Genomic DNA, 21,927 nt, shown 5'->3' with positions numbered 1-21,927 from the left:
ATGCTCCATTCTAATGTCCCAATGCAGTTAATCCAATGCAGTTATTAAGTATACCTAATCAAGTTTCGTAGTCTAGGTGCGACCATAACATTCAATCTGGTTAATCTTGGTAGCCAATGTGGCTACTATCAGGTGTATGAAAAGGAAAGAGAAAAAATTGCAACATGTCTTCTCTATATAGTGGGAAGCTCTGCAAAACGTAAGCTTTTGCTCTTTCTCTTGATTTGTGTTTTTTGCTCCGCTTTCTCCATTAGATACAGTAAGGTCCGCTGAAGATCTCCAAATTCTTCCATTTTATCTATGTTCTCATCCAGCACTTCTGCTGGTGGATCCTTCAGCGCAAGAAGTTCACTGCGGTAGTTAACCGTCGCTTTCAGAATATTCATCATTAATGCAACCTCTCCTAACTTCACTGTAAAGTTTTCTCGAAAGGAGTTGAAAGAAAATGGCCGGCTCTCGACTCCAGTGTACTCTTCGATGAAAACACGAACATTGAAATCTAAAAAGTTTGATGGATCGAGTTTCCATATGTTTTTGAAACTGGATGTAAAACATGGGTTTTCCACCGTGGCTGATTTTTGTCTGCTCTCAGGATCTGTGACGCCGTCAGTGATTACGTCTTCGTATGACTCTAGTGCAATATCTTCATACTTATCCAAGAAGTCACCAACTAGGTCCGAAAGTGCTTCATTCAACTCCCCTGAAAGCTTATCGCGTATGATGTCGTTGCAGAGCTCTCTGGTGGACGAAGATTTGAAATTTTGTAGAAACATATTTGTAGCATAATGTAACGCCTGCTGCACCATCACATCGTCCATATTGCTCTGCGATAAGTTCATTTTCTTCTGAATGCAAATGTTCAACACTTTTTTCAAAAGCGATATAAGCATTTCCCTGTTGGGTTCTCCTTTAGGGACCAAAATTGGCGGCAGTTGCAAAAGTATCTGACGGTTTTTGGAGCTTGAAAGTGTTTTGGGTACAAATTCCCAATAGTACTGGGGCCAAGCTGGTTTGCGGTCCCATGAAGTATCTGTCCGAAACAAGCTGTTTTCGTTGTAATGGAACTTTTGGAACTCAAAGTTGAAGTATTGGCGCACAGCATACCTGACACCGAATTCCACAGACTTTTTTGTTTCTCGAAGACTTGTGTCAGAGCATTGATTGAATGGAAACTGCGAAGATAAGGATGCGCTTTTTGTCTTAGTATAATTATTATGTGGGGTTTCACGCATCATAGAAGGAGAAACTTTTGGTCTCGTTTCAATCGGAAAGTGATGGCTTCCACCTTTGGCATAAAACGCGTTTTGGTAGTTGTGATCTGCAAGAGTTCGAGTTTGAGTCATCGCCTGAAAACAAAAGAAGGAGTGTAACTGAGTGGACTTTATGGGTTAATGTTGGGGTCAGAATAATCCTTGTCCGCGGAAGGTTTAGGGAATATACGGGAAGTTGCAACCAAATGTCTTTAAACAACCTCCACACTTTCAAAGAAAGATTTGTGGAAACCTGCTCGATGTACAATTGGTAAGTCGTGCACGTGATCACCCACCAACTCGGAGTCGCCCAATGTTTACGAATACTACAAGAACAATTAACTAAGCTGTGGCTGATTGTGTGGATTCAGTTGGCCTGAGTGAATTTGAAAACTTTCTTGTGTTAACACAGTTAGCACAGCGATGCCCCTTTTTTGAAGATGAAATTCCGCACTCCACTTTCCATCCGAGGAAGTAAGATGCGGCAAGTATAACTGATAATTTGAGAGAATTAGTGCTTATCACAACGTATTTAAGTATACGAATCTGAAAGATTGTGTTGCTTATATATTGTATAGCGTTTACTTTCTTTGATATTAGCAAATGTGCATAATACTTCAATACTACTTGTAGGTGAGTCGACATGTACGGTATTCATACATAGAAAACACAACATGGTTGATCAGAGTGTACTTTTTATGGAACACGTATAAAATTGCCAGTGCGACGCATACCAAAGTAGATGGATACTAGAAAATCATATCGAAGAACTAGTGCTGTAAGAAGCCATCTTCAATCTCATATCCTTAGGGATTGTCATTAGGGCATGCAAAAGCAAATTCGGAATTGGGGTATAAGACACTGGAGCGTTACTGAAGCGTCAAGCAGCAATTTGCCAAAACACTGTATAAGCTTTACGTTCCAGAATTGATAGGCACGGAAGAAAGCAGTATATCAGATTTATAACACTTGAAGTCATTTATACTACATGGAATCATTCTCTCACTCCTCTCTGAACAGGCGAGTGAATGGTGCCCGCCGGAGTGATGATCCTAGGGTCAGAAGTGGAAACTTGCGTGCCATCGTCAAGTGAGGATCGCGTGTTTGCGGCCGGTCTGGACGAAGGTGTTCGGGGTATGTTGGCAGTGCCCAGTTCTGTTGTACTGAAGCATCTGTCAAAGGCGTTACGAACGGATTGAAGGGACGCCGCGCTGGATTGAACATGTCAGTCAGTCTTCTTAGAAGATGGTCCAACATCTCATCTGGGTTGTCCGTATGAGCAAAGGTACAGTTGCGTCGAAGTGTGGCCGCTTTGGCGGCATCGGGCGTAGAATCTTTCACCGCTTCAACCTCTTTGCGGCAAAGCGGACAGCTTACATGTCCATTGAGCCACTCGATGATACACGGTTTTCCAAACACATGGTTACAGTTGGGCATCTTCACAGGCGTATGCGCACAAGTGTCGGGATCGACAGTTCTCGTTGAACGGCGTTCGGACCCAGGAAAGAGCTCGCTGGCAGTTGCCCGCTCGTGAGTGTAGAGATTCCGCTGGGGAAAACGAAGCGGGTCGTGACCTGCCATATCCACAGGCATGTATAAAGCAGGGTCTCTGAACAGGCGCTGTATATTCTGAGATGCAACTTCAACGCCATATGGTGCAAGCCCTTCAACTAGCTCGTCTAAACGCAGCTGTGCAGTTACGTCGTGAGGGTCCATCTTCATTTTCTTGTTCTGGTCGGCAACGTACGGTTCGTAGCAAATTGGGCAGTTGTCTCCTTCAGCTTCTGTGTCTTCAAGAGAAGCGATTGCTTCGTGGGAGGCGACTTTGCGGGTGGCCCGGATTCCGCTCGTAGCAAACGCCCGGTCAATGATATCGCGGAACCAAAAGGGCACGTCGTCACCGGAAAGAATGTTGCCGTCAAGATCGGTCTCGAATACGGCAGCATTAAATAAGTTACTCATGTTCGTAGAAGAGTGTGGTAGCGTAATGAGACTATTATATGATAGGTGTAGTTAATCAAATCAAGGTACAATATGATCGCGCATAGACCATTATGTACAACTGTAGCCTTATCTTCTACAACTATGAGCAAGTGAGTGAAAAATTGTTAGTCCTTCGTACTCTCTCGTTATTTGCTCCTTTGATCTAACGTACAAAAAACTTGTATCTCTTGGAATGCTGTATCGAACGTAGGAAGGCCACATCATCAATTGCGGTTTCTAATGACAATAGAGCCATTGAGTTTACGTTATTTTTCAACCGCTTCATAATCATAGAAACGTTTACTATTGGTAACATTTTCGTCTTTTTTTTTATGTTCTTTGTTCTTAGTTCTTGAAAATAAGAAATGTTCATCCTTGACTTTTATGGAACTTCTCTGATCTTGGCGCAGAGAGGAAAAAAGCACATTGGAACAAAAAGTCATCATAGTCGAATATAGCTCTTGTACTTAGCATAAACATTCTTTAGGTCACTTTCATTATTATTATAGGATAGAATTGCATGAAATGTCACTAAATATCTAAGTTGTCGTTGACTTGCAAATCGTACATGTCGCAACCCAATATCTCGGATACGATTTTCCTTTGGTATCAGGTTCCAGAAGAAAGAAATGAAGGTATAGCATGTGTAACAAACCTAGACAATACATCTAGCAGAATCTAAAAATGGAGAAGGTTTATAGTATTTTTTTTCTTTTCTCCTTTACCATGCTACATACCGATTGAAGTTAATTTTGTGAGATTACTCTTCTCATCCCTAGCCCATTCTTATTTTTCTTATACCGAATTAAAGTAAGAGTGCTGCAATGTACTATTTTGTTCTGAAGCAACTACTGTCTATTTCAATGTACACTTATTTACTCAATCAGATTTCAATACTGACATATAAAAGGAATTGTAGATCTTTTCTTGTATTATGAACGTGCTTGAGAAAACCCGAATAATGGAAACACATAATTTCCTCACAAGATTTTCCAATGTATTCCGTAAAGCATTATAAATGTGTCAAGATTTAAGACAAATCCATCATAAAGCAATATGTCAGAAACACTCTTGAGCTACTGTTGCGTAAATGTCGGATTACATGTGCTTCTGACTTGGGGTTCATGCTAACCCCATATGTTCAACAATAAGAAAATATAGCTTTGAGACTCATTCGCAAGTAATTCCAGAAACACTCGTAAAACCATATTCTTAAAGTTACCCTAAACCTCTAAACGTCAAAGTGGTGCTTCCTGTTTATAAGTATTGTTGGCGTATGCTGGCAACCATCTGCTGTCTGTCTGGAGGCAATGAATTGATCTGATCTGCTGGTAACGAAAGAACTTGAGCAATTAACTCTGCTTGATCAGGAGGCAAATTGCCGAGCTTCATTTGCGTCGAAAGCGGAAGATGGGGCCACTTGCTTTGCGTAGCGGCGGGCGGAGGCGATTGACTATAACCTTTATTATACCCACCCACGTTTTGTGGTGGTGGCTGAGTGCCTGCTTTCATCGCCTCTTGAATCACTTCCTCATCTATAAGACCCATAAGTAAAAGAGCTTGAGCAGCAGTCGTAGCCAAGGCTGGCGAAATTTGGAAAACATCCGGCGCACGCAGAGCTCCTGGTCCGCTCAATATGTTCTTGAGGTTTGCAATCAATTCAATGAGCTGCGTAGGGGGAATTTGGCTTAGAGTTTGATTGATTTTGTCTGGTGTTGCAAACGGGAGTTGCGCCACATGTGGCAACATTTTCGTAGCGGCAGAATAGCGTTCAGGAATAACCGGAGCTGCCCAGTTGGCCTGCTGAGCTGGTGGCTGTGGCATTGGGGCTTCAAAACCCCCACCATTATTAGGTAGGTACATCGGGTATTGCAGTGGAGGGCGGCTCAGTTGTTGCAATTGTGGGAACTTGGCAATCACTTCCTGAGGAAGCTGTACACTAGGTGGCAAGTGGGCCATGTTGAAGGGGATAACGCGCTTGTTTTCATTGTTGCCTGTTCGGAAACCTTCTTTCGACAGTTCGATTCTAAGGCGTTTGGGTGTTTTCGACCCTGGATGCAAGATCTGGACTTGCGACAAAAGATTCTTCGCTTGGTAGGCTTGTTGTGGCGTTTCGAATTCTACAAAAGCGTAACCCTTGTTTTTACCCACATGGTCAAACCCAAGTCTCACATCTAGGACATTGCCTGTGCCACATACCACAGATTTGAGATTTTCCTCGTCCCACTCAAATGGAATCAGTCCTATGTATAGAATGGAAGACGAAGAAGGTCCTGACTGGGGTGGGCCGTTTCTCCTCATAATTGTTGGTTGATGGTATTCGTGATGGAGCACTAGAAAGCTTAGACATTAGACAAATATCGTGCGATGTTCAAAATGCAGTTAGCGGAGGAAAAAGAAAACTCCGATACCGGGAGTCGAACCCGGGTCTGCTCGGTGAAAGCGAACCGTGATAGCCGTTACACTATATCGGAATGTTATAAATGTTTGGACCACTGTAGATTTATCACAGTTCCTAAGAACGTTAAGAATTCTGTGAATGCAAAAGGTGTCTACTTCAGCTAAAATTAGTTTTTGAGTGATCTGGCCTGACTATTAATATGACAAGTGGGTAAATTCAAGAAGATTTAGTCTGTCTCTTCAACGTATGAGTTGATTTACACTCAGCAATGTATATGATCAACGCACCAAAAGATATCATGTAAGCTCATTTATTCTATTTAGTTTTTCTGTATACCCCAATTATGATACGCCTGACCTTGGCTAGTCTATAATACCGTAAGAGCCCTTACTTATTTCGTTTTTCACGTCATTGATCACCTTTTGTTTGTCTGCATCTAAATCCAGTATTTCTTCTTTCGTCAAAGCCTGGATTTGCCTCAACAATTCCACATGGTCGTAGGTTATAGTATCCAAGTCCGGCTGCATCCTATTAAGACACAATTCCACCAAGTCTTTAGTAGTCACGTTGACCATCAAACTTGTTTCAACCAAGGCGTGTGCCAACTGCGGACATTGATCCAACAATTTTTTCATGAGAATGGGGTTTTCCAAACTCATTGCTCGTGCCTCTTTCAACAACTCTGACGCCGTCTGCAGATCCAACGAAGATAATATTGACGAAATCGCCTGCTGGGCATTTTGATTATGATATAATTGCACCCCAAGCGGCAAAGGAGGTAATTTATTGTGTTGAGACAAGTCTGGAATAGAGTCGTACGCATCGCTTTCGCTCGCAAAGGAACACCGAAGATATCGGTTGCCAACGTTCATGTTATTCAAGTTCCTTACGGCCGATAATGCTGTTTCTCGATCAGCGTAACGCACAAATGCCGAACCTTTAGATCTTCCTGTGTTAGGATCAAACATGAGTTTTAAATCGCTCACAGGCCCCACAGAACGGGCAATCTCAGCCACCTGTTCCTCTGTATAGTCAAAGGGAATACTCCCAATATGTACTGTCAGATCGTTGTCACTCATTGTGCTGTAGAAGAAGTATGTTGAGCGAAGTTGATATAGGTGAGTTTGAATGTGCAGGTGTCGAGCCGGTTGGAGAAGGGTCAACTCATGCAAAAGTGTAAATTATTCAGTAATGAGAAAAATTGGTGCTTAGCTGCATCTATAGTTTCAACATGAGGCTCCCAGGCCATTTCTTCTTACGTATTCTTGGGGGTTTCATCAACATTTCCAACCACGGACGCAATGTCCGGGAGTGTATCTAGCGCAAACAAAGGTAAACTTATAGCCTTCACATCTCATCCCATCATGGACGTGAAAGAAATCAAGTCGACCGTGTCGAATTTGGAAAAAAGCTCAGATGACACTACCATTCTCCGGCTTTTGAACATCTTGAACGATGGGGTTGAACCTTCGGAAAAGCTTTTGCGAGAAACAAAAGTCGGTGTGGCTATCAACAAGTACAGGTCGAGCTCCAACAGTGAAATCAGCGCTTTAGTCAAGAAAATGATCAAGAAGTGGAAGGAGGCGGTCCAGAACGAGAAAAATGCTAAAAAAAATGCTTCTTTAGCTTCAGCCTCGTCTTCTACTTCGGCCCATCCAGCCCCAGGTTCCGCTTCCGGAAAATTCCACACTGGCCCTAGAAACCCCAAAACTGACGGCGTCAACACCACTCTTTATGACCATTCTACGAGAAACGCCTCTGTCAGCGCTTTGTACACGGCGTTGGCCATTGAAAGAGACGATGACAGCAAAACAATTTTACGTATTGCCACAGAAATCGAAAGTGAGGTGTTTAAGTCAGAGTATTCCAACGTCAATGACAACTACCGTAATAGATTGCGGACCTTCACTATGAATTTGAGAAACAAAAAGAACCCTGAGTTAAGAGCACGCTTATTAAGCGGTCAAATTACACCTTCTTCCTTTATCAAAATGACTCCCAACGAAATGGCGCCTGAAGCGTTGAAGAAGGAGATTGAGAAATTGCACAAGCAAAACCTTTTTGATGCACAAGGTGCCACGGAAAAGAGAGCTGTTACAGATAGATTCACTTGCGGAAAGTGCAAGCACAAGAAGGTTTCATACTACCAGATGCAGACCAGATCTGCTGATGAGCCCTTAACAACGTTCTGTACATGCGAAAACTGTGGCAACAGATGGAAATTCTCCTAGAGAAGAAGAACGCTATCGACGAGTGTAAATAGAGTTATGGCGATCTATGTGTATTACTAGTGAATGCGATTTCATATGTTGAATGCAATTCCTTATGTTTAACAGTTATATAGAGGAAGAGTGATGGTCGATATGACTTCTCTCAAATCAATAGCTGATATTTTTGGTCATGTAGGAGAGCAAGTCGACCTTGGTGACAATTTGCACTGGCTTTAATTCGTTGTCAGTAATGATTGCGTTGGAGTGTGTTTCGAAAAACTTGTTCAACAATGCCAAGGAGGTGTCCAAGGTAATTGGCTCGTACGACTTTTTCGTGAAGCCAGACTTCTTGTTGATGCTAAAGGATTTTTCGAAGTCCTCCAATTTTCTGAAGTCCAAGAAGATGCTTCTGATTGAGTTGGTCATCTGCACCTTTTTGGTAGACAAGGACTTCAAAATCTTCGACAATGTAATCAAACCAATCAAGTTTCCAGTCAGACTCAAAACGGGCAATTGGTCAAAACCGTTCGATTGCAACAACTCAAAAGTTTTACCCACAGTGTCAGCCAAGGTGACGGTCACCACTGGTGCTTTTCCAGCAACCAAATCACGAATGGTCTTGTGGGTCAAGAAGTCATCTGTCTTGTTGGCAGCAGTAGAGTTCTCTTCGACTTCAAAGCCGTTAGTCTTCATCCACTCGTCGTCAGCAAACTTGGACAAGTAAGATCTGATAGAGTCGGGGAAAACGACAACGACAGTGTCGTTTTCCGTCAAGTCCTTGGCCACATCCAAGGCAGCTTGCAAAGCAGAACCAGAAGAGCCACCAACAAGGATACCTTCCTCTCTGATGATTCTTCTAGCCAACTTGAACGATTCAGCGTCGTCGGTCTTAATCCATCTGTCAACGTACTTTCTGTTCAAAACGTCTGGGATGAAGTCGTAACCAATTCCCTCGACAAGATAGCCCTCAGAAGAGTCATTTAAGCTTTCTGGTTGGGCCAAAATCGAACCTTTGGGGTCAGCACCGATCACTTGGATGTCAGCATTTTTCTCCTTCAAGTACTTGGAAATACCCGAGATGGTTCCACCAGTACCAGCACCAGCAACAAGATGAGTAACTTTTCCCTCAGTCTGGTCCCAGATTTCAAACCCAGTACCATAGTAATGTGCCAGTGGGTTAGCCTCATTCGAGTATTGGTCCAAGATGACGGAGTTTGGAATCTCCTTCTCCAACTTCTTGGCCACTCCAATGTGGGACTCTGGAGCATCCCAGGCAGCCTCTGTTGGAGTTCTGATGATCTCCGCACCCAAGGCTTTCAAAACAGACACCTTTTCGTTAGACATTTTTTCTGGTAAGGTGATGATGGTTCTGTAACCTTTGACGGCACCAACCAAGGCCAAACCAATTCCAGTGTTTCCCGAAGTTGGTTCGATCAAAGTGTATCCGGGCTTAATTCTGCCAGACTTTTCAGCTTCCAAAACCATGTTTTTGGCAATTCTGTCCTTGATAGAGCCTCCCAGGTTGAACAACTCCACTTTGGCATAGACATTAGCCTTAATGCCAAAAGATTGTGGGATCTTGTTCAACTTGATCAACGGCGTGTTTCCGATCAAGTCTAAAGCGTCTGCAGCAACAGGAGCAACCATTGTTAATGTTTCTTTAATAAAGAGTAGCCGATGAGGAAAAAAGTGAAGATGCGGCTTCGGTGCAGAGCTAACATGTGGCGCCGTTTCTTTTTCGTAAATGCGCACGCTTTCTTGCATCAGATAGATCCACGCCACCTGACTGTGTCCCATCCTAACAGATATTGCGCAAGTCTGTTGCTGTTTAAGTGTTGCTTTGCCCCCATTTCCTCTCAACTGTATTTTTTCATCATTTTTACTCAGATTTATACTGTAGACTTCTGGTGTTGCTGTATCGCGAAACGCAGAACAAACACTAGGTAATATACCGCATAATTATATGTGACACTAAAATCGCTTTCTTCTTCTATTTTAGTATTTTACGTGCTATTCTTGAGAAAGAGAGATGGTAGAATAAGGCTTGACAAAATGCATCACCTTTCCTATCAGATTATTCTGAATGCGAAATTTTATGTTCTCTATTTGACTCTTCTCCAATAAAAATAGTCACTTCGCTTAGTTAAGAAATAATGTCGAAGCTTCAGGATTAATATTTCGGGAGTAAAGCTGTATATGAAAATTTTATTCACAACGACGAAAGAAGAAAGTAGCTTGAGACCATCACTCAATGTATGTAAATTACGAAGCCCATGAGAGAAATGGAAACAAGAATTTAAAGTCGAACAGCGGTAACATATGCACAAGCCAAGAATTAAGTATGCTGATAATGAATAGGTAAATATGTTACTATTGGGACTATGCAAGTTCGAAACTGGTTATACTTTAATATGATCGAACCTTCATTCATACACTAATAATCTTGCACTTGATTACTTCAGGATCTTCGCCAGGAATTCCTTTCGTGAAATCAAATACTTGGACCAAGCCCCTGCGATCCACAGCATATATTTTTCCTCCGTCAGAGGAAAACCTCACGGATGTCGCTTCGCTATATCTGTAAGCATCCGCAGATTCGCCCAATAAAACAACCCGCCTGCGGGAAGATACCAGCGAAGAGTGACTTAGTTGCATATTTGTGGAGACAAGGTACAACTTCCCCAGTTTATCCACAAAAACCATCCCGTCGCCACGGGGAGAAATTTCCACATTGTAAATCAGCGATCCAACTTCAGGCACTTTCATGAGTACCTCTACATCGTCAATGTTCGCCTTTTCGTCGTCACTGTCAATAAGTCGTGTAGCACTTACATGCAGCAAAACATCTTGGTAAAAGTTGCTTGAAGGCACACGGGGAAGTCTTTGGCTATGGTCAATGGATGGACCGTCCAACTTCAAAACTATTGGAGGTCGGTTTTTCAAAGAAGAAGAGGTGAGTACCAAGGTGTTTGTAAATGGTAAACCAAACTTCACAGAAGTAATTCCTTCATTATCTAGCATTTGATCATCATCCGTATTATGCACATATGAGTCGTCCATTTCGTTGAGAATATCATCCTCATTTGTTCCTCTGCGTTTTTTACCTGGCAGTTTCGTCATACGCATATCACTCCAAATGAGCCGGGGCTTTGAATAGTCTAAACTGTCCTCTCGACGTAATTTTATAATGAAATACCGCATCTCATAAACGGTGCACGCAAGCAAATGTGTAGAGGAGGCATTAAAACTCAACATTTTCAAAGGATCACGAAATGGAACGGTGATTGTAATAGGACTCATTTTGACAAATAATCCATTATCAAAATCAAGCTTATGCAATATGATAAATGGTTGTTGCTTTGAAGAAATGCGTTCAAGAGCGGTAATTCCACATGCAATAAGATTTTCGCTTGGTGCTATAGCAATACATCTGATGGGAAAATTGGTCATATACGTGTACACTGGACTTCCCACTTCACCAACAGCAGGATCAACGTTCAAAACACGCACTACTCCTTGGGTTCCAGATATAACCAAGAATCGTTCTGAAAGACAGCAATATAGTTGAACCCATGATTTAAGACGTAAGTATAAATCATCGGAGTTTTCATCTCCTTTCTCTTTGCCACTGAAATCATTGCGGATCACCAAACCCCTCTCCTTAGGAACCTTCACGTCTGCTGGCAGAGGTCCATATTCACCATTACTCTTTCCGCAAGCTATGAGTCGCGGTTTCCCGCCTGATACAAGTTCGTGGAGTTCCCATTTCTTCTCTGTAATAAGCACAAACGTTGTTCTTTCTGCATTTGTAGTAGGGTCGTGCCGTGAAACTATATCTGAGCAACAGAACTTAGTTGACTTTGTCATGAACGTCCGAGGCTTCATCATGAATTTATTTTGTTGAGTCTGGAATGTGCTGAGCTTGCGGTGGAAAGGAAAGCAACGGCTGAAGTTGTATTCTTCTCTTTCGCTTAGTCCCATGAGCATGTTCATTCTTGACGTATCTTCTGAGTACTCATGCTCTGAGCTTTGCTGTGTGTGAATAGACTTTTGTCTTTCGATTGTCGTGTTGTTGATAAACTTTTCTTCTGGGGACGAAGAAATAATTGAAGATTCTGCAAATTTGAGGGAGTGTTTAGAATCCGCCGATTGGGCAACAACCTGGTTCGCAGACAGCTGTGTCTGCGGAATTGGAATCAGCAGCAGTTTGGATTGACTTGATTTCCGTGCTGTTTTCAGGTTTTCCTCCTTGGCATATTTGTAAAACAATCCTACCAAATTTGTAGACTCAGCTTCCTGTCTAAATTCTGGACCTAGGCCTATACTTCTTTTCAGGGACGGGCGGCGGTTCAGTTGATTAGCTAGCTCCGAGGAAAACTGCTGTATGAGACTATAGAGTTGCCTAAGAGGTTCAACGGGTTTCGATAGAATTGCTGGTTCCAAACAAACAGGGCATTTTGAAGATTGAGATTGAACAAACTGTGCTTCTGAGACAAGACAGCCACATGTGAGAACGGAGGCATCTTTCACTACCTGAGATGAATGTGCTGGAAATCTTAAAAGATTTTCTAGGAGCACAAGCTTGGCCGGATCCATATGATGGAAAAGTGTAGGTATAGTTTTGACAGGTGAAGTGCGACTGAGATAAGCCTGGATATACGGGGTCGCATCAAGATACGACACTATATACCCATTCAGTGAGGGACAGACACATGTGTAGAATAAATAACACGAGCCAGTCTCTGGATTCCTTAAAGGTATTTCCTTGCAAGCATACCATACAAAATACTAAAAATTACTAAACGAATATATAAAGAAGTATCGATATATTATTTGAAGGCCTGGCTCCATGTCCGCCCTTGTTTGAATCACCCTCAAACTAAGAGAATGCATCCAGCACACCAGGTGCCGGTGTTCCTTGCTTTGTGTTCAGCCCGTCAACTGTGTAGTCGATAGTATCAACAAGGTCGCTGACTTTTTCCTCAGCCACATCTGGTTGTGGTTTGACTATGGCATTGGGAATTTGGCTAGAAGAATCGACCAGTAAAAAGCCTGGGATCGGTTGCATGAGGTCCTCCACCTCTGTTTGGTTAGTCAAAGTGTGGAAATCGTGCTGTGCGTCATCAACGCCGTAATCAAAAAATGAGTATAAAGCATGAAGCATAGAACTTGCTTTGGATCGGATAGCTTTGAGGGTACCATAGTTCGCCTCAGCCTCAAGCGCCTGTGTATCATATTCCGGCTTTAGTATAAGAACCAGTCTGGGCCCCAAGCCAAGGGCCTTCAAGCGGCAAAACTCCTGGCCTTCAGAAAACGTCACACGGGTGCCAGGACAAAAGAAAGCATAGCGTGAAGGCTTTGGAAGCCCGCGATGCACATAGGATGGCATTGTTTCGCCGTCTTGTGGCGAGAGATGAACGCCTTTTTCCGATTTAAGCCACCGACTCACATGCTTCAACGAGTGGTTTGCATCAAATTCACCATGCACCGTTTCGCCATTTAAGAGACGAATAGAGAGCTTTATTTTGGATTTAAACTCGTTTGAGTCGTCATTATTTGTTGATTCCGTCAGTGCAAAGCCTGACCGCACGTCAAGAAAAGAAAGAAACAGATCGGTGGCATCCTCAGATGTAAAGACTCCTTGAACCTTCTGCTCATAAATAATCATAAAAGATGGCGCAGCAGCCAGTGGGAACATGCTTTGAAACTCCTCATATTCTTTGGTGCCCTCTGAAACCTTGTAGCACACATAATCGCATGACAAACGTGTGAGCACAACATCGCTCTGAGTATCCTGTGCAACTAGGATTTTGTTTAGTAGCGTATCATCATCGGGAGGTGCAAGATACACCAATAAAGGTTTTCCCCTGGTGGTGTCCAGCGGGGTAGCTGATAGCATGTTATTAGAAAAAAGTCCACACAGTCCGGTTGACATAGTATGTACAAATTGCAATCTTTCTAGTCCTATGGGTATATCTCTGTGTAGTGGAAAGTGGAAAAAGGGGGGAAAATGGCGATGTTAAAAACGCTGGATGTAAATTAAAAGTGTTAGCAAAAGGGGCCTGATCTTGTAGTTTGCGGAGTAGTGACCCGTATGCACTCGTTTTGGGTGCAAAGGTCACGTGTCGTGTGTCTGGCCATGCAAAATGCAAGACGTCAAAATTTTCCGAGATTAGTTGTGGTTCGAGTTGGATTCTTTTTCTTCTAACTCACTTTTTTATATATATATTTATCTTTGGGAGGTGCTGTTTCAGAAGAAGCCATAGTGACTACTCTGCGTCGTAGCAAGCAAAAAGAGAGGCATGAAGCGCGCTTCTCATTTCAATTCCGCTTCCTCCGAAGGAACATCTCGAGAAAGTCTAAAGTCTAGGTGCAAAACTACAGTGTCTTACCTGTATGGAAACATCAAGTTATATGCAAGCTAAATGTTTACATATCCATCACTAGGCCATCAGATAATTGAGTGACTATGGATTCATCAAATGTTAAGGTGGTGGTTCGAGTCCGGCCTCTACTACCCAGAGAGGAAGATAAACCCTTGGTGCTGATGCCAGAAGAAGAGCCAGGAACAACTATCCTCACAGTGCCTGATGGGAAACCACCTAAGAAATATGTCTTTGATGATTCCATCTGGTCGTACAATCCTCTGGATTCGAACTATGTCGATAATGCTGGTTTTTACAGGAAGTCGGGCCCGCAGCTTATAACCCATTTCTTCCAAGGATACAATGTATGCCTTCTTGCATACGGGCAGACTGGGTCTGGGAAAACATTCACCATGATAGGTGACAAGACGAACCCGGGGATTATCCCGCTCATGATCAAGGATGTGATGAGACATAAGGAATCCTTGGTGGAGCAGAAAATAGACTGCGAGATTCTATTCTCGTACGTGGAGATCTACAATGAAAAAGTGAAGGACTTGTTGGACAATTCCAAACAGTGTCGTGTGAGAGAACACCCAGAAACTGGCCCATACGTGGAAAATCTGACTTTGGTACCATTGAATTCTTTCGAAGAGTTCTCCACGTACTTGAATAAAGGAAACAAAAACAGAATGGTGGCCAGCACAAAAATGAATGAAGCCAGTTCACGGTCGCACGCGGTGATTACATTCACATTGAAGCAAATCCGGTTTGACAATGAAGAGGGGAGTTCTGCAGTGGGCGAGCCAGTGGAAGAAATGGTCTCGAACATTAAGCTTGTGGACTTGGCTGGGTCAGAAAGATTGTCTAGAACACAGATGTTTGGCCAATCCGAGCGAATAAAAGAAGGAAGCCAGATCAACAAATCCTTGACGGTACTAGGCCGCTGTATCAATATACTAGCACAAGGCTCGCGTCTGGTTATCCCATTTCGAGACTCTACGTTGACATATTTGCTTCGGGAAAATCTCGCCGGCAACTCCAAAACTGCAATGGTATTTTGCATATCACCGTGTGATTTCGAGGAAACACACCAAACGCTCAATTATGCCAGTCAGGTGAAGAAAATCAAAACTAAGGCCAAGGCTAACGAATCCACATTGTTATCAGCTCCTATAGATTGGGAAAAGCTTCAAAATATGGAGAAGTCAGTCATTGACACTTTGAAAGAACAAATCCAACAGCTTACTACAGAACTAAGTGACCTAAAGGCAGGTGCGTCGCAGGAACCTGTGGAATCATTGATCAAATTTCTCGAACGAGAGAGAGAAAAACAATCTTTTGAAGTCAAGTACTTGAAGTCTGTTGTCTCTAGTCAACAATCTCGTATGGACGAACTCCAGGCTCAGAATCTGTATTTACACCAAGAACTTTCTGGCAATATAAAAGATCGCATACAGTGCGATAGCGATATTCTCCAGAATGAGTTACGACGCCAACGCGACGATTGTGCCCTCCACCGGGCAGAAATTAAACAGCTTCTAAGGGAATTGGACCCTTCTCATCTTCAAATTACCTAAATCTAAATAAAATAAGCAGAATATGCCTCGTTTCATAGTCGACGCACCCGTACCTCTCTTCGCTCTACTGTCTAAATCTATATTTCTTCACTGACAAGCCATTATACGACTATCATCTACGCCATGACAGAGTTCCTCAATTACAAAGTTGCTCTTCAGTTAAAGGATGGCACTGAGACACTGGGGCTCATTTCTCATGTGGATAGTAACCTGATCACTTTGGGCGATCGTACGATCAATAATTCGAGTGTCAAAGACTTGAAAGTCGTCAAGTTACCGCCAGACGTACTGAAGACACAACAGAAAAAGAAACATCAACATGCCAATATCAGTCTGATTGATGATGCGATTATTTCTGCGTCCGGAAGCAGAGCGGGCACTCCCAAAGTTTCCAAGCATTCGCCTGATTGGGGTGTTTCGACCGACGTTCAAGACATCAAAAGCGGAAAGGAGTTTGATTTTGCTGCCAACTTGGCCATGTTTGACAAGAAGTCTGTGTTTGCCGACTTTCAAAAAAGTGACCATGTGAGCGCCAAGGACAGGCTTGTGGGCCACAATACCATAGACAATGTGCTGAAAATGAAAAAGAGCTCGCTGCGAAAAGATAAGTACGACAACGACGAAATGGTGATTTCTGCTAACAAGGAGGACAACTGGAATAAGATTGGTTCTGTTTCCCAGAGACTTGCCCTGCCTGTGAGTGCTGGGTCGCAACATACACTGATCATCCTGACACCTCGTGAGGCTCAACAGTTCAAGTTCGAGTTTAGTAATAGTGGGCTTGTGGTTCCACTTGCATCACCTGTTCAGTTGATTGAGATTGAAAGAGAGGCGCAAGAATCGTTTGGTATCGGCTTTAAGACCTCGACAGAAATCTGTGCAACTAATTTCTACAAGTTGATTGTGGATACCATGTTGGGTGGCTCTGTGAGGCTTAGCAACAGGCAAAACCATAACTTACCGCCTTTAGTTCTTCTCTTGATTGGAAGCAGTCGCTCCAGCTCGAAGGCTTTCGCTGCTGGAAGACACTTGACCAACCACGGTGTGAGAGTTCTTGCGTACGTCATCAACGAAGAAATACTCGAAGGCGAATTGCTTCATCAATGTGACTTGTTCGAAAAGGCTGGGGGTAAGGTCGTGAATGGACCTTTCGCTAAGTTGTCTGATATTTTGAACAACCAACTCGAAACTCCTGTGGAACTTATTATCGACGCATTACAAGGCTTTGACGGTCAATTGCTCGACCTCTTTTACAATGATAAGATGATCAGCGAGCTTAAGGAATTGATTAGATGGGCGAATAATCAAAGAGCCAAGGTTCTTTCAATTGATATTTCCGCTGGTGTGGATGGTGGATCAGGAACAGTGGTGGACCCTCTGCTCCAAATCCATACGAAATACATCGTCTCTTTAGGACTTCCGATCACCGGTCTAGTTCACGCATATAACAATGGAACTTTCCGCAGTTTGACAGAGGAGATTCAACATTTTGTGGTGGATGCTGGTATCCCCAACGGAATATATAGTTCAAAGCCGCACTTGCGCAAGTTCGACAAGTTCTGGTACTGCGCCGAGGCGTATTTGCCATTGAAAGTGGCAGATGCGTAACAACTCAGTACCTACATGTTGGCACAAAAACTCTAGAATATAATGAAAAGAATGGAATCAGGTAGTGTTTAATTTCGTCTTTCCACCACTATCATGGTACTGCATGTCGCGGCCTCCAGTACTCCAAAATTTTCTAGCCTGTGTTTATATGTAGAAGAGGAAGAAGAACCGAAAAAAAAAAACAATCCATTGGATCCATAATGAGCGCTGGAACTAGTTGGGGAAACTCGACAGGCTTTGGTGCCAATACTTCGAATTCTGGTGGTGCGCAACCAATTTCAGGTGGACTCTTTGGAAACTCCTCCTCTGCATTACCAACCTTTGGCGCCAAATCACAGGGAGCATCTCTACCAGCAAATACACAACAGAATGCCAATACTGGCTTGTTTGGGAACTCTTCGAATAATGCACTGACAACATTGCCCGGTCTGACCTCTTCTGGCTTATTTGGCTCCTCGGCGAATAATACTAGCAACAATGGTGGTTTGTTTGGCAATACGGGGTCTAAGCCTACTACAGGAGGGTTATTTGGGAACACAAATTCATCGTCTGCTGCGGCAGGTGGTGGTTTGTTTGGGAACACGAATTCGTCTTCTTCCACAACAGGCGGTGGTTTGTTTGGAACAAGTGCCTCGAATCCAACTTCCAACACAGGAACTTCAAATACCTCAGGTGGCTTATTTGGCAACAGTAACAAGCCAGCAACCGGTGGCTTGTTTGGAAGCTCCAACTCTACTGCAAATACTGGCGGTTTATTTGGTAACCCTAATACTACTGCCACTGGCAACTCGAACTCTACTGCCGCAGGAGGATTATTTGGAAACTCTAATTCTACGGCAACTACAGGAGGACTTTTTGGAGCTTCCACGAACCCGTTGAATAAACCTTCGACGGGCGGATTGTTTGGCTCTTCTAATACTGGTGGCATGTTTGGTGCATCTAGTAATACAGGAGGATTATTTGGTGCATCCAATGCTTCAAACACAAACGCCCAAGGCCCAAACATCGCATCTACAGCATATACCCCAAACCCCTACAGTTCTGACTCCATTCTTTCCTCGATCAATGCTACTGAAAATAATATGCCATTGTCCATCACAGGTTCGTTGTTCGCAAAGCCTTCGTCGATACAGCACAGGCAAAGTACACTGCAGCCTCCAAAGAAAACCTATCAACTGTCATTGCTCAAAAGATTGGCACAGACATTTAAGATTTTTCGGTCAACCCCAGACTCTTCAATTGAAGACTTGGGTAAATCTCACTTGAAGGGGATTTTCACTCAACAGAACTTTGTTGGGGGCTATTCGAATAGCAACGTCGATACTTCTTCGTACAGCGTTTCTAAGAATCACAAGAAAACCTCTACTCTTCCTGTGGCCAATGTCAGTGTCGGAGATGTCAAGAAACTTGTCATCAAATCCAAGCCCCTCAAGTTCCATTTAATCAACGCAGACAAAGTTTTCAATGCCAAGAAGAGATGTATACTTGTTCTGTCGATAAACGGGGGTCTTGCTACACATCAGAATCCCGAGGAAAGTGACTTAGAAGACACAGAATTTGTAGAAGAAGAACATAGAAAGGTGGCCAAAAATGTCTCTAAGATTCAAGTTGAAGCCGAAGAAGCCGAGAAGTCGGAACTGGATGATATGGACACTAACAATGGCTATTGGTGTTCCCCCTCTCTTGCTTACCTCAGCAAGCTTTCTCCTAGTGAATTATCTCACGTTGAGAACTTTATTGTGGGAAGACTTAATGTTGGTCAAATTGCATACAACTTTCCTGTGGATTTGGCGGGGTTATTTGCTCTGTGCGCTGAGAGAGATGTTCCAGTTTCTCAAGAACTATTTGGAAAGATTATCAAAATTGATGGCTCTATCGTGAAGGTCTACTCCGAGGAAGAAGAAATGAACTGTAAACCAGGGATAGGTTTTGAACTTAATGTTCCTGCTACAATTACCATAAAGGCTCCTCCTAAGAAGAACATTTCTGATCAAGATCACATCAGGCGCTTGCAAAACCTCACAGGAATGGAATTTGTCACATATAACCCACTAACACATTATTGGACTTTCAAAGTCAAGCATTTCAGTATTTGGGGCTTGATTGATGATGGTGAGGATGATGATATGGTAACAGATGATGCCAAAAAGTTGCTTGCTCTCAAGAAAAAACAGGACGATCAAGAGCCTGAAGCATCGGCAACCTATTCCCAAATCTACGAGAATGAAGCGTACCAAAGAGAGTTAAAGAGACAAAGAATTGGTAATTATACGTCCGGACTTCCTGGAGCATGGGACCATACAGCAAATCTGGTGGCAGGAGGTCTGCTTGGTGTTAAGCAGGAATTGGTACAGAATGAAATCGATCGTGAGCTTCGCGAGTACAAACAAGACAAATCTACAGATGCATGGGCAATGAACTTAAGTGATATCACGAGTGAAGGTGATGAATCAGAAGATGCAAAATCTCTCAATAGTATTGCGCTTCAAAACCCACTTTATCCAGAGGAAGCAAAGAACTATGATTATCTCAAGCAGATAGTTAGTGTGATGCCTCCTAACACTGATATGGAAGAAATTGTCAATGAGAGGGCATATGAACCTGAGGTGTCAAATGAAGAAGATTTTGACCAGTTTGGTGTGCAATCTTCTCTACCAACTTCCAAGGATTGGCTTCTTCAATTAGAACTTGCTAATGATATTGACTCAGCTTTAAACCCTTATCTTGCCATTCCTTACAAGAAGCAACTGGCGTTAAGCACTGTTAAGGACATTGTGTTTTCAGATGTTGAAAAGAGCAAAGAAAGCAAAAATAATTCACGTAAACCTCTCAAGGATGAAAGCAACTTGATATCAGAAGTTTCGTCAACTGCTTACGATAATTCTGCTGTCACCAAACTAGTTCAAAAGTTGCTCGTGAGAAGCACTGTTTCCAAGCGAGAAAATTCATTCCCTCGCTTGCAACTCGACAAATCCTTGGATTTCCGTGCTATATCTTTCCTAAATGGCCATGACACAGATTCGCAGCTTATTGAGCTTGCATCAATCTTGTTTGATGAGGTTGATATTTCATCAAACTCTAAGTACCAAGCTGTTGATCTTTCTAACAAATCAATTAAGCACCGACTCGAGACTCTTGAGCAACGCAACTCTTTCATTAGCTGGCTCAAAAAATACAAGCTTGGCTCTTCCTCGGAATTTCAGGGCGACTCGCTCGACATTATTTACGATACTATTTGCCGAGGCAACCTCAAATCTGCCGTTGAATTAGCAATTTCATCACATAACACGCATTTGGCAGCATTATTGACACTTTTGGACTCGAATGATCAAGCTGTCAAAAAAATTGCTCAAAGTCAAATTGAGGACTGGAAGGTAACAGGTGCTATCGAATTTATTCCAGCGCCAATCATCAAAATTCATAAAATCCTAGCAGGTGCGTTCGATGAAGTTTCTCAGGACATTCCGTACCATGTCGCTATCGCTTTGAGGTTACTATACGGCAACCCTGTTGCTAACCTACTGAGTGTCCTTTCATCAGTGAACTGCGAGGATATTTCTGACGATTTCACTACCATTATCGATATTTACTCTAAATTCAACTACGATGGGTTTAAAGAAGCAACTGCGCAAATTGAAAAATCTGAATTGAGTGACAAGGTGAAATGGCTTTCTTTGCAGGTATTGTCTAATAAGACGGGCAACCTTGACTCTTCTAGTAACGATTCAGTTTCTAATCTGTTTGCAAAATCTTTAGAGGAGTCAGGACTTTGGAAGGAGGCAATCTTCGTGTACTCCTCAGTTCACGACGATAGTTCTGTTGAGCAGCTGATTCGAAGAGTTGTTATTTCTAATATCAACGAAATTAAGAACGATGAAAGAGATAACGAGGAATTTTCCGTCAGTGTGCTTGGCGTTCCTAGAAGCTTGATACATGAGGCAATTGCTATTGAGAAGTCGAAGAACGGAGATTATTGGGGTCAGGTGGAGGCTTTGGTCGAGGCACAACTCTGGGAAAAAGCACATGTTGTTATTTGCAAGGAGCTCGGTCCAGAAACTGTCATTAGCAACAGTGAGCTGGGAAAGAGCAGATTGCAAGCACTCGCTGATATGTTTCCTGAGAAGGGGGCCATTATTCCCGAGTGGAATCAAGGGGCAGGCTTGTATGTCAAATACTTTGAATCCATTGATGCATTCGAACGCCATAGTGACATCGCTACAGATGACTTGAACTTTCTACTTTGCAATTTGGCGCTTGTTCAGGTTGATTCTTTCATGAGTCAAGTTGCCTTGAAGATCATGACAAAGAAAGTCGGTGATGTGACACTTGACCACAAGCAGCAGGTTCCTGACGTCAAGCGTAAGATCCATGCCCTCATTATGGGAGAGAACGAGAGAAATTATTTTGAAAGCCGGTTACAAGGTTTGAACATCAGATAGAAAACCTGAAGTGTGCACACTAGTGCGATTCGCATAGTGATCATAGATTATGTAATGAATAAATAGAATGAACATTCAACTGCATTCTTAG

The 21,927-nt window shown here is 42.9% G+C and overlaps 11 protein-coding genes and 1 non-coding gene across 12 annotated transcripts; 4 read left to right on the top strand and 8 right to left on the bottom strand. All coding sequences in view use genetic code 12, as the record gives it.

Moving 5' to 3' along the window:
* Positions 1–173: 173 nt before the first annotated feature.
* Positions 174–1,343, bottom strand: FOB63_000066 (uncharacterized protein; the record flags this gene model as incomplete). The annotated part of the gene is made up of 1 exon (XM_002618857.2): positions 174–1,343. The coding sequence occupies one exon, from the start codon at positions 1,341–1,343 to the stop codon at positions 174–176; it is 1,170 nt and encodes a 389-aa protein (XP_002618903.2).
* A 909-nt stretch (positions 1,344–2,252) lies between these two features.
* On the bottom strand, positions 2,253–3,212 carry FOB63_000065 (Ring finger domain family protein; the record flags this gene model as incomplete). The annotated part of the gene is made up of 1 exon (XM_002618856.2): positions 2,253–3,212. One exon carries the CDS (start codon positions 3,210–3,212, stop codon positions 2,253–2,255), a length of 960 nt encoding a protein of 319 aa, XP_002618902.2.
* A 1,278-nt stretch (positions 3,213–4,490) lies between these two features.
* FOB63_000064 (cleavage polyadenylation factor subunit) lies at positions 4,491–5,534 on the bottom strand (the record flags this gene model as incomplete). The annotated part of the gene is made up of 1 exon (XM_002618855.2): positions 4,491–5,534. The coding sequence occupies one exon, from the start codon at positions 5,532–5,534 to the stop codon at positions 4,491–4,493; it is 1,044 nt and encodes a 347-aa protein (XP_002618901.1).
* A 101-nt stretch (positions 5,535–5,635) lies between these two features.
* Positions 5,636–5,707, bottom strand: FOB63_005484. Its single transcript has one exon. It is a non-coding gene; the product is annotated as a tRNA-Glu (tRNA).
* Positions 5,708–5,996: 289 nt separating this feature from the next.
* Positions 5,997–6,713, bottom strand: FOB63_000063 (uncharacterized protein; the record flags this gene model as incomplete). Its single annotated transcript, XM_002618854.2, has 1 exon — positions 5,997–6,713. One exon carries the CDS (start codon positions 6,711–6,713, stop codon positions 5,997–5,999), a length of 717 nt encoding a protein of 238 aa, XP_002618900.1.
* A 222-nt stretch (positions 6,714–6,935) lies between these two features.
* On the top strand, positions 6,936–7,865 carry FOB63_000062 (transcription elongation factor DST1; the record flags this gene model as incomplete). Its single annotated transcript, XM_002618853.2, has 1 exon — positions 6,936–7,865. One exon carries the CDS (start codon positions 6,936–6,938, stop codon positions 7,863–7,865), a length of 930 nt encoding a protein of 309 aa, XP_002618899.2.
* Positions 7,866–8,012: 147 nt separating this feature from the next.
* Positions 8,013–9,641, bottom strand: CYS4 (cystathionine beta-synthase; the record flags this gene model as incomplete). The annotated part of the gene is made up of 1 exon (XM_002618852.2): positions 8,013–9,641. The coding sequence occupies one exon, from the start codon at positions 9,639–9,641 to the stop codon at positions 8,013–8,015; it is 1,629 nt and encodes a 542-aa protein (XP_002618898.1).
* A 630-nt stretch (positions 9,642–10,271) lies between these two features.
* PTR3 (Ptr3p) lies at positions 10,272–12,440 on the bottom strand (the record flags this gene model as incomplete). Its single annotated transcript, XM_002618851.2, has 1 exon — positions 10,272–12,440. One exon carries the CDS (start codon positions 12,438–12,440, stop codon positions 10,272–10,274), a length of 2,169 nt encoding a protein of 722 aa, XP_002618897.2.
* Positions 12,441–12,723: 283 nt separating this feature from the next.
* Positions 12,724–13,779, bottom strand: FOB63_000059 (uncharacterized protein; the record flags this gene model as incomplete). Its single annotated transcript, XM_002618850.2, has 1 exon — positions 12,724–13,779. The coding sequence occupies one exon, from the start codon at positions 13,777–13,779 to the stop codon at positions 12,724–12,726; it is 1,056 nt and encodes a 351-aa protein (XP_002618896.2).
* A 534-nt stretch (positions 13,780–14,313) lies between these two features.
* Positions 14,314–15,789, top strand: FOB63_000058 (uncharacterized protein; the record flags this gene model as incomplete). Its single annotated transcript, XM_002618849.2, has 1 exon — positions 14,314–15,789. One exon carries the CDS (start codon positions 14,314–14,316, stop codon positions 15,787–15,789), a length of 1,476 nt encoding a protein of 491 aa, XP_002618895.2.
* Positions 15,790–15,912: 123 nt separating this feature from the next.
* EDC3 (Edc3p) lies at positions 15,913–17,397 on the top strand (the record flags this gene model as incomplete). Its single annotated transcript, XM_002618848.2, has 1 exon — positions 15,913–17,397. One exon carries the CDS (start codon positions 15,913–15,915, stop codon positions 17,395–17,397), a length of 1,485 nt encoding a protein of 494 aa, XP_002618894.2.
* A 200-nt stretch (positions 17,398–17,597) lies between these two features.
* FOB63_000056 (nucleocytoplasmic transporter) lies at positions 17,598–21,836 on the top strand (the record flags this gene model as incomplete). The annotated part of the gene is made up of 1 exon (XM_002618847.2): positions 17,598–21,836. The coding sequence occupies one exon, from the start codon at positions 17,598–17,600 to the stop codon at positions 21,834–21,836; it is 4,239 nt and encodes a 1,412-aa protein (XP_002618893.2).
* Positions 21,837–21,927: the final 91 nt, after the last annotated feature.

This window comes from Clavispora lusitaniae (assembly GCF_014636115.1).
Source record: "Clavispora lusitaniae strain FDAARGOS_655 chromosome Unknown tig00000003_pilon, whole genome shotgun sequence".
Classification (NCBI taxonomy): Eukaryota; Fungi; Ascomycota; class Pichiomycetes; order Serinales; family Metschnikowiaceae; genus Clavispora; species Clavispora lusitaniae.
This window is presented reverse-complemented; position numbering and strand designations above follow the sequence as displayed.